General features: G+C 43.5%; 1 protein-coding gene across 1 annotated transcript in view; it reads right to left on the bottom strand.

The window, feature by feature from the left end:
- Nucleotides 1–11414, bottom strand: part of MAGI1 (membrane associated guanylate kinase, WW and PDZ domain containing 1) — a 317178-nt gene that overhangs the window by 46396 nt on the left and 259368 nt on the right. Inside the window, exons 10-11 of the mRNA XM_009883598.1 lie at nucleotides 10615–10797; nucleotides 8899–9519 (exon numbers count right to left, since the gene is read on the bottom strand). Coding sequence (XP_009881900.1) covers nucleotides 8899–9519; nucleotides 10615–10797 — 804 coding nt within the window. The remainder of the gene's footprint in view (nucleotides 1–8898; nucleotides 9520–10614; nucleotides 10798–11414) is intronic.

The raw sequence follows: 11414 nt of genomic DNA, 5'->3' as shown, positions 1-11414 counted from the left end.
GGATGGGGGAAGCCAACTTTCAAAACCTCAAGCTAGGGAGGAAAAAAAAGCCTTTAGGAAGAATTTCAGAGCTCTCGTCTTTCATTTGCTAAGCAACCTCCTGTTTTGTTCTCATCTAAGAGCTTACTGCTTTCTGCAAGATAAGGTGCTTCATGCAAGGTGGGGGTGGGATGGGGGAAGCCAACTTTCAAAACCTCAAGCTAGGGAGGAAAAAAAAGCCTTTAGGAAGAATTTCAGAGCTCTCGTCTTTCATTTGCTAAGCAACCTCCTGTTTTGTTCTCATCTAAGAGCTTACTGCTTTCTGCAAGATAAGGTGCTTCATGCAATAAAACATCCTGATGGGAAGATTTCAGACTATTTTTTCTTCCAGCATTCAGCAAATGCTTTGGTTTTCTTCCTGATTTTAAAGCAGATCTGAATTCCCTGCCACGGAAAGGCAGCCGTGCGCGTAACGTGCACACCACCACTATTGTGCTGCCAGCATGCAAGATCACGCAAAGCTGAAATTATTTCGTTATTCCAAATGCGTTAATTGTTCACCTCCTTAATAATTAAAGTACAGGTTTCCTGTGGCCTTAAAGCACGCTTCGTGAAATATCTCAAAACTTTAGGACAGTATCTCAGCCCTTAAAATTAATGTAAAATGTGTAACAAAATGCCAAGCAATGAATCAGCAACTGTTGTATCCTGTTTTACCCTTCCAAGTGACTCTGGAGCTCGGATGACACACATATCTGGGGGACACAAGCTATAGCACAGATAGGCCACGCTGCCACAAAAACGCAGGGCAGTTGATGTAAAACTAACGTTGACCCAAAAAGCAGATTTCATAGGCATCTCTTCATTTGCTTACTCATTTTCAGAAGAGAATCAGTGCAAATGGAGTTAATGAAGGGTGGCTGAGGAGAAAACACTTGTGCCTCAAATGACTAACAGATTAGTGTCAGCACTTTGCATGCATCACACCAGCAAGAGCTGGAAATTCTGCAGGCAATTAAAAGGTCCACATACCAGCGATGCCGGTTTGCCTTTATTATCAGAACTGAAATATTACAAAGCTGTTGGTTTTGGAGTCAGGTGCTCATACAAAACAACGTGCTTTGTTTGGAGCTTCTTAGCCTCCCAGGGTTTAGAAAAGGCAATTGAATATGAATACTAGAGGCTTGAAGTAAAAAGACAGAAAGAACTCTGATGCGGTATTTTTATATCTGGAATTTGGCGAGCTTAAGGTAGGATTTGTAAACGCTTGGGCTTTTTGAGGTTGATATTTAAATTTGTCGCTTACTATTTCAACTGGATGCCTTGCATTGAGAAACTCCAGCACGACCTGGTAATGCTAATTAATTAGTTCCCGCAAATGCACTATTTGTATGAACATTAGTAACGCACATCAAACTATTTGGTGTCTGAACAAGCTACCGACAATTACTCTTTGTGGCTGCAGGCATTTGTAGGCATCCAAAACCTTGGTGAAATCGTGCTGCCTCCTGGAGTCTAATGGGAGCCTTGCCATGGACTTCAGCAGCACCGAAAATTTCCCCCTTTGCGTTTTGGGTAAGCACAGTTATCCCAAGCCTTGCAAATTCAGATCATCAAAAACAAACGACTAATGTCACTGCGATTAACACCTGTAAAGCACTTTGAAGGAGAAAAACACTGCGTAATCCCAAAATATTACATTATTTATAAGACGACCTGATTTTAAATGTTAAGTTCGGCTTATTTTTATCACAAAGAGAAAACAAGTTCCTGCTAGCTTGCTTTACAAAACCAATTACCAGTGATCAGTGTATGGTGCTGCATAACAATACACAGCGTTGCCCCAAAAAGGCGTATCTAAGGCTCCGGAGCTGTTTAGAGGAAAATTAACTTGCACAGGGGATTGAAATACATGCACATAAGCAATTCTAATAAGGGGTATGAACTTCAAACTTCTTATTAAAGATATCAAAATGTGTAACATTTCCTTTATTTCATCTTTTCCTGACTTCAACTGATTTTTGTATCTGCTCCTTGATATACTAGTCCCTAATCAGAATAAGGCTGTAAGAGAATAGTAAATGTGACATCAAACTTGCTTTAAAGTCTCATCAGCTTTTGTTGGCATTGTTAGAATATAATTCCACTTAACAGAGAGAAGAGAATAACAAAGAGTGACTTGGTGGTTTGGAAAAAAAGATGCAACTACTCCCAACCAAAGGTTCCTCTGGATCTGCTCCTTCCCTGCACGTAACTCATGGAAATAAAGCAGATTGTGATAAAATCGTATTGAATGAGTGTTTCAGCAATGTATTTTTACTAGGATCGCCTATTTTCAGAAAATGGAAAGGTAACTTTGCAAAACATTTAAAAAACATTAATTTAATTTTTAATGCAGTTTGTAGACCAACTTAAAAACTTTACTAGTGTGATTCCCTTATTCCCAGGCAGTACAAAACAGTTGAAGACAGATTTTTAAATGCCCAATGAGATTCCCAATTTAATGAGGAAATCCATAATTCTGGAACACAAAGTAATGAATTTGAAAAAAAAATCTTGGCATTATACATGGACATATATTTCTTTAAGCATACTACGATTCTGATTTTTTAAATAAAATTTATTAATGAGGGGTGCCTATGAGCCATCAAAAATATTCCCCCATCTGTTATTTCTGGATGGTATTATTTGCACTACAATATCAGGTATTTTTCAGTGTACAGCTCAAAATAACTTATACTGAGTGACAAATTGCTGAGATTCTACAAGCAGGTTTGATGAGAGATACCTGAGCAGCAGGTACTGGGAGTTTTAGTAGCTAGTGGTCGCTGACAGAAGGTAAGAGGTGACTTGAAATTTGATTTTCAAAAAATGTAGAGGTCAGTTGAGCAGACCACATGGCAGAGAGGAGTTAGATCTGCTCCTGCTTCGCGTCAGGGAAGAAGCTGTCACAATGTGGTGGGTTGGGGAGTAGATTTAAGAAACCCAACCATAAAGGTGCCATGCAGGATGATCCGTACCAGCAGCTCTGTGCTCAGCAAGATGGATTTCCACAGGAGTTCCTATGGATCCAAGCACAGGACAAAGACCCCAGTATCATGCTCTGCTCCCTCTGTACTAGGAACTGAAAACACTGCTGGAAATAGTGAACTTTTCTTCCCTTTCCAGAAGCTTTGGCACAGGCAATCACGCTCTGTGGTAACGGTCAGATGATTCCCAGGTTGTGAGTTTTGTCCTAAATGCAGATTGGACTCACTTTTTCTCTAATTCAGCAGCGGCTAAGACAGTTGGAAATTTTCTGGCAGCTAGATGCTTAAGTGGCATGACTTTCAACTCGCTCTTCACTGCAAGCCTAAAGGGCAAACAGAAGTGAGTGGCTTGTTCAAAAGAGTTCAAGTCTGCACTGAATAGCTGATTGCAGCTCTAATTACCATGGTTTTACATCATTAGGGATAGCAGCTGAAAAGAAGCTCTAATTCCAACACTGTGAGATATTGCGCTTTTTTTTTTTGTTGGGCTCTTACCATTAAATGATCCATTTCTAACACTTCTGGTAAGGACAGGAAGGGAAAATGTCATTTCCATGCGGGGAGACGATCTTGATAAACAAGTACAAAGACAATATTTTAGCTTCTAAGATTCAGACTGATAGGTGTTTGTGGTGAGGCAGAAAGGATGGAGCAGTGAGGAGATGTCCTCTGAAACCAGCAGCGGTGATGGGTTTCACTCAGCTCGGATATTTAATGCTCAATGCCACTGCTCATTTATGTTTGAGCACTGTATTTTGACACTCTAGACCTTAAGCAGCAATCTGATATCAATCTTACTGTTACAATGTGCTTGCAATTATGATATACTGTTGTGATATATTGTTTGTAAAGTTTTCCCACTGTGTCTAAAGGATCTTGTAACTCTCTCTACCCTGGCTGGGGGGAGCCTGAAGCTGCAGCAAGCAGCATAAAGAAAAAGACACGTATCTTTGTATTGCTACGTGATGTTTCCATACCACGGACACGAGATAAATAGAGGGGAAAAAAAAAAAACCAAACTCTTTCCATTTTAGGCTGCAGAAAGAGCATTTAAAGTCCAGAGCAGTTGACTCCAGCATGCATTTTCAACACAAGAAGGAGGAGTTAACTTCTCTCTGTGAGAAGCGGTGGAGGTTAATTACGCTCACATGCCAAGAGCATCACCAGATCAGCAAGGGGAGGTCCCTCTAGCTAAGGAGACTTAATAGGTTTATTGCTTTACGGCTTTGAAATTTTGTTCAGTGGCTGCAAATCTTTGTTGGAGTTATAGGTATCACAAGGACCTTCTTAATACCCCTGAGTCAAGGACCAAACGAGCAAAACTATTCACACAGGCCTCTCCCCACTTCCACCTGCCTCACCTCTCCCCACCAACACCTTCCATTCAATTGAACCATGAACAGGGAATTTACTATGGACTTTGCTTTTACATGGAGGTAAGCACTCAGGTGCCCGCTGATGGGCATTTAGAGAGGGAGATGATGCATAGGTTCTTCTTCCCACAAAATACATTTAGTTTTGAAACTCCAGCATAGATATCATATATTTCTGAAAAGACTGGTTTCCATTCTCCAGTTTAATGTGAATTTGGCACTAGGGAAAGCTATTAGAAACTCCACTGATTTGCACATTGACATGTAAGTGACATTTCACCTGCACGCTTTTACTTTGATCTGGAGCAGAGTGGGAACACATCTTCGAGGGGATTACGCAGATCAGGCTCAAGGTTTATGCTATTTTCGACCTTCCAGTGAATAAAGATGCCGGTGAGCACTAACTGTGAAAGCTTTGAAGGAAAACTGTCCATTCAAACCTGCATGAAAACTGCTCAGTTTAATTCTTGTACCTGAACACAAACCAATCACAGTATTTTTGGATCAATTCCCAGAAATATAACGATATTACCTACTTTAAAAAATGGGGGGGGGAAGGAGGAAAATAATTCTCTTTAATCTGAGGTAATTCACAAAATACATCAATACGGCACACAATTGTTCTCATTGAAACAAATGTTAGATCTTAGTGACCCCAAAAAATACAGCACAGTAGTTTTGCAGAATAACTTGTTCTGAAACAGCCCCCAACTTTTCCCAGCATAGACACAACTCCCAGGAACAAAAGTCACTTGGGAGGCAGGGAAATTATTCTGACAAAATGTTGCTTTTATTATGAATAGAATCTGTGCAGAATGGAGAGGTATTTGAGAATTGCTTATTTCAGAAGATTACTGTGCGTAGACAAGACTTCAATGACAAATGGATTTCAAGTGGCAAATATTATTACCTTCTTTGCTTTTTTTTTTGAGAAAAGTACTTTATGTACTTTGTAGGTACAAGGTTAAAAGAACCTTTTCAGCTACAAATATTCAAAATAAAGGTGTGCCTTTTGTGGCCTTATTAACAATAATTCTTTAAAATAACTGAAATGTGTAATCACATTGTGCAGCACAGGGACAAAACCACATGCTTAATTCTGCATTTCATAACCAGGAGTGCTGGTTTATTTTCAGGTACCCAGCCCTTCAGTGGTCCTGCTGAGTTATCAAGTGTCTCCTCTGCTGTTGCAGGCACCATTGTCAGATCCCCTTCAAACGCGCTGACTTCACCTTCAGGCAGCGAAGGCTTTTTCCTCCTCCAGTTTGACTTACAGGCTCTAATGGTTTGGCACTTTCTTCTTATTTACAGTTTAAATTACTCACGGCCGAACAACACCCACTTGTTCTTCAGCCAAGATCTCTCTTTGGTTTAAGTATCTCCTGTCTCTCCTACCTAACAGTTAAAGAAAATAACTTTGTCCTCTCTGTCCGTTCATTTTGCTAAGCAAAAGCAGGTTCTCCCATCTGGTCTCACGTACAGCCCAATTAGCTCCTCTGCACCCTGCCCCTGCCTGGAGCTCATCCTTCCTCAACCCCTCAAGTGTTGAAGTCCAAACCATGAGATATGCTCAGTGAGTTTTATCCAGCGTTATGTATAGGTGAAATAGGAAAACAACAGCAATAACCTAAGTAAAGCCTACAGAGGGGAGGAGGAAGGGGAAAATAAATAATTAAATCAGAACACGGACAGGGCAAGTTTTCTATGGGGCCTCCAGAAAGCAAAATCTCAGTGACGTGACTTTGTCCCTCTCTTAATGTACCTATCCCCCTGCCCCGATCTCGTACAAGTCCTGCAAATGACTTTCAGACTACACTGGAGCAGCCGAGCACACCGAGGGGGCATTTTAGCTTCATCCTTCCTGCGATCGCCCTTCTGTTCCTCACTCAAAGGCAACGCAGGACTCGCCCGCTCCCGTCAGCCAGTGCTTCAGCTGACTACACTTCACAGTAAATATTTTAAAGGCTGCTCTCAGCAGCTGTGGGTTTGCATTTTAACAATTAAACCTCATTGTTGGGAGCGCACCAGTAGCTTGGAGCAGGCAGAGCTTTTCCCATATATTACACGTCTCTTTCTGATATTTTTCTGCCTGATTAGTAATCACGTCTGACAAATCCTTTCGACAGCTCTGAGCACCAGCCTTAGTGTTGCAGGGATGCTTCACGCAAAGCCTGAATGCAAATGTTGGGCTAATGCAAGGATGCCTGACAGCATCTGAGCATTTTCTTCATTGGACACCAGAGGGAGGAGGAGGAAAGGACAACTGACAGTGAAGCTAAAGAAGAACTGCTCAAGAGCCCTGAAGGAGCTTATCAGACACCGGAGCCGAATACATTTCTGTAATCGGACCGAAATAAATAGCGGCACCTTGTCTGGGGATGGTACTTCTGATAAAAGATTTGGCAGGGGTAACACAAGGTAAAGTTACAGGAGAAAGGCCCCGTGTGCAGCAGCAGCACTGAGCGCTGGGTGCATTTTAGAAAGCTCCATCTCACAAGCTTTAAACAAACCTGACTGGTTTTGATTCTGGGGCTACTACTGCTGTCCGTATTCTGCTTGGCTTCTGTGCCACAACCTGAGTGCCTTTCGGTCCAGCTTTCTTCTGGATGTGAAGAGAAACATGTTTCAGTGAGTAACTGGGGCTCCAGGGCCACCACAGTTTCTCAGTCCCGTACCACGAAAGTGTGAAATTTGGAACTGCGAATGCTCTATGCTCAGATGGAAACATCAGTACCTTGAAGGAGGGAGGGTGGCAGTTCAAGATTGAGATGGTACCTATCTACGAATGCGATAGCAAATGCTCAACATGTGGCCAGTATCTCAATTAAATAAAAGAAGAGGAGAGAGATTCAGCAAGATTTCTGGGAAACTATTTACTATGTTATTAAAACTATGCTTTTATTTCCTCATCAAATCTTTTCATTATGCCTTCAAGGCATAAGGAGGATTATTAAATGTCAGCCACAATTCAAATAATTAATGTATGGTGTTACCAGATATATATGCGCTCTCCAGGAGGATTAATAATAGCTGCTATTTTTCATCCAACCATATTTTCTCCATAGTACATATATTAATCATGAGAACACAGGGCATTTTTTAAACCTCTCTAGTATTGAAAGTCTTTAAGGAACTCACACTTTGAAAATTGAAGAATTCTTAATATATTCTGTTCTCTAGTTTTTAATTTGCTATCAAAATACAAAAATATAGTAAGCACTTGGAAAGGAAGGAATATAAGATAGGCAGTGCTTTCTTCAGAATTGCTATTAATTGCAGAATCAATGTCCTCAATTCCTTGAAATAGGTCTTTAAAAACAACAAACCAGAGTTGCAAATTCAGAAAGCATCCTGTCCCCCGTTAATACGGACTGGCTTTTGTTGCTAACTTACTACAATCAAAACACTATAGAAAAGGCATCAGAACAGTACTTTTATATCAGACACTCCTCCAGGGGCTGGCCGGGGGCTGCGTTCAGCACCTATTTGTCAGTTGAACTCCGTCTCTGCAGGTGCCGGTCCCTGCGAGGCGCTGAGCACCAATGTTTGTGCTGTCCATAAAAACCACTGCATGGGAAAGGAGCAGAGCAGGGCCGGGGCTTTGCCCCCCTCAGACCCCCACTGCCGATGCCAGAACAGAGAGAGGGAGAGTTGACCCCTCCGCTCTTGACTTTGCACTCAACAGCTGGCACGGACTTTCCCGCAGAGCTTGACGCTAACCCTTCCAGTAATTTTAACCCACAGACTAAAAGCGAGTTACGTGAGGTGGAGTGTGCTACCTCAGACTACGTTACACTTAACTCGCGGCAGGGAAAGATTTCCTGTGGATGGACCAACCCCGTTGACAGGTTGCCTCCCATCCATGCTCCCATGTGGGCTGCGGGCATACTGCCTGTAGGGTGTTTTTTGTACCTGCTGGTGGCTTCTCAGCAATGCAACCAAAAATGAGCTCAGCTCCCAACTGTGCAGCAAATAAACATGTCCAGAAGTGATATTTCAATTGCTTACAACCTTGTGAAGCTTAAATTCTCTCCTCCACTCCCAACTGTATCCCAGGTGTAACCCTTCTACAGTGAAAAGTCATTGGATATCTGATTTTGAACACTGCAAATTACAGAATATACTACCAGCCTCTTCCATCTCCCAAAACAGCTCCAAGTTCACTTTAAAATAATTAATTTTTACGAGCACGAGATCAGGGTTTGTTATGTAAGTAAAGGTGTAACCACACCACCCTTTTGTGCACTACCAGAAGAGGTGTGTAGTGCATGTGCACACGGGAGATACATGCACATTTTCCCCAGCGCAGCATCAAACAATAAATAATTTTAACCATCTATGTGACCTGGCAACTGCCAACTCGGGGCAGTTCCTACACCTCAAGACATAACCCATTTCTACAGAGAAGCTTAGGAGAGCAGTTATTTCCCAACATTCATTTTTTTAAAATCTCAAGAGGAAATATTTTAAAGCAGTTTTCAGGATGGAAATATTTTAAAGCAGTTTTCAGGACTCACCTCCTCGCTGCACCAGCAACGTGACTTCACTTCCCTTAGGACATTCAATCAGCATATCTACCACCTGGTTGTGAGTGAGGCTCTGCACGTTCTTCTTGTTGACTTCGACTATAAGATCGCCCTCCTTCAGGCCACGGCACCGCGGGCTGTCCACGATTTGTTTCACTCTTTGGCCGCCTCCACCGGGACTGTCTGCTATAGTAAACCCAAAGCCCATAGGCCCTTTCACTATATGCACAGTTATGAGTTCAGGTTGTGTTGCTATCGAAGATGCCAAAGAGACCGTGTCATTGGGGTAACCATGGGGTCCGTTGGAGGAGACCTCAGCCGGGCTGCTGGGTCTCACTTCCTTTGTGCCATTTACTTTCCCTGTTTTACTACTGTGGCTCGCCGGGGAGTCGTAATTTTCCTGCCCGTTCACAATGATCGGCTCTTTGTCCAAAATTGCCACAGACGTAACCAGGCTCGTGTTGGGATCATCGGGATCGAAGGGCAGGGGATAGCCTCGGCACAGTTCGAGGTCCACGCTGGCACCGATGGGGATGGACTGGAAGATTTTCACAACTTGAGCGTGAGTGTGCCCCAGCACGCAGGTATCGTTCACGCTGACTATGACGTCCCCTGCAGAGGACACAGACAGATATACCAAACACATACGTTTTGTGCACCCTGGGAAGGTGAGGACTAGCGCCTGCGAGCTGATCCGCAGCATCCACAGGTGCCACTCACAGGTAAACAGTAGCATTTAAGTACCTTTGCAAGGAAAAGCAGCAGTGACACTTGGACAATCAAGAACTATCTGTACACAATGGGTTCACTGCATAAAGCCTTTATGTACATAAATGTTTTTGAAAGCGAAAATGGAATTGGCTCATGCAAAAAATTAATAAATTCAAATGATGGTTTATGGCCCATTTAACAGTTATTTTGAAGCCCGGCTCTCCCTGTTATACACTGTGCTACGCTGACATATGATAGAAACAAAACTGAGAGCACATGAGAGCTATAACAGAAGGCTCTCAAATACCAACTGCTCAAATATGGTGCCACATGTCATGTCTCAGACACACTTCGGCCTGAAATCGAGATACCGATTAAGTTATGATTCCTTTTTTAACACTGGGGCTGCAACACAGGGATGTTTAATGTTGTGATGCTCCACCTGCAAGTGAGGAGTTGTGACCTCAGGTGAATCCCGACAGGATTTCATCGTGTTGGGCCTGATCTCTGCCAAAACAAATTGGCCTTTGGTGCCTCCACACAGGCAAACGCAAACTAGCCCGCTCCTCTGCCCGTGCCCTGGGAGCAGCCTGGGAGACGAGGTGAGGGGCACGGCAGGTACACAAACACACAGTGATGCAGCCCTACAAAACCACCACAGCCATTGCCACAGCAGAGAGCGGGAACCCGCAGCCTGATGGAGGACCCCATGACTGCTCCCTCCTCTCCGCAGGTCAGCGTGGGGAGTGCAGGAGCTGCCAGAGTCCCAGCTTTTTTTGACACCTGCGGTGAAATTCCAGCATGTGAAGTGCCTTGCCCTAAGATTTTGAACATATCCCTCCATATATCTCACTCTCCTGCTTGCTGATGGGAAAGCTGAATGCCTTTCCCCAAAAAGGAGATGAGGACTACAGTCCTCTATGAATTGCACATAAAGCCAGCTGTAAAAACATAAACCAAAGTTGTAGTGGTGATTTTGATTTAAAGCGTCAGTACCTGTTTCCATTTTGCCATCCAGCGCCGCAGGGCCATCAAGCACCAAACTTTTGATTTGGAGGAATTCATCCGGCTCATCCCCTCCAACGACGGTGAAGCCGAAACCCCTGCTGCTTTTCCTTAGCTTGGTGTGGATGAACTTCCCTTTCAACTCAGAAGGGTTTCGTGTAAAAAAAGGTTTTCCTGTGTAGGAAGTTTGGAAAAATCTATAAACAGGCAGGCAAGATCGTTTGATCTGTTTTTCTTCTGCCCCTCCCCGCTCTAACAAGTACACGGACAAACGCAGCGGTGTGCTGGGACGGGACTGAACTTCACTCCAGCATCCTCTCACCTCATCACACTCCACCCGCCTCCTTGGATCCAAGCAGGCAGTAAAAAGAGTGAGCAAACCCCCTAGTTCCTGGTGCTTTGTTAGCTGTGGTTGTGCACACCAAAGCCTCAAGGCTACAAAGGGGAAAACATGCTGGTTTAAGGGACGGAATATATTAAAGCTGGCAATGCTGGCTTAGGTGTATGTGTCTTATCTCTGTCCTGAGGCGCTTATATCCATCCCAGGAAGGATGGGACAGGGGTAGCACAAACACCTCCTGGGGATGCAGTCTGCAGCGAGAGTTTCTGCAGAAAGGAGTATCACTATGCTTATCATCACTTGGCCTTCTCCCAACCCACCAAGCAAAAAGCAATTTCTGAGCTCTGGCAAAACACTGCATAACCCTTTAGCATACCGCTCCCCGCCCCCATCGCTACCACCCTGTGACCTCCTCCGGTGAAAAAGGGGAGGAGGGCACCGATGTTCATCA

The sequence above is a fragment of the Charadrius vociferus genome, unplaced genomic scaffold (assembly GCF_000708025.1).
Source record: "Charadrius vociferus isolate BGI_N301 unplaced genomic scaffold, ASM70802v2 scaffold324, whole genome shotgun sequence".
Taxonomy (NCBI): domain Eukaryota; kingdom Metazoa; phylum Chordata; class Aves; order Charadriiformes; family Charadriidae; genus Charadrius; species Charadrius vociferus.
This window is presented reverse-complemented; position numbering and strand designations above follow the sequence as displayed.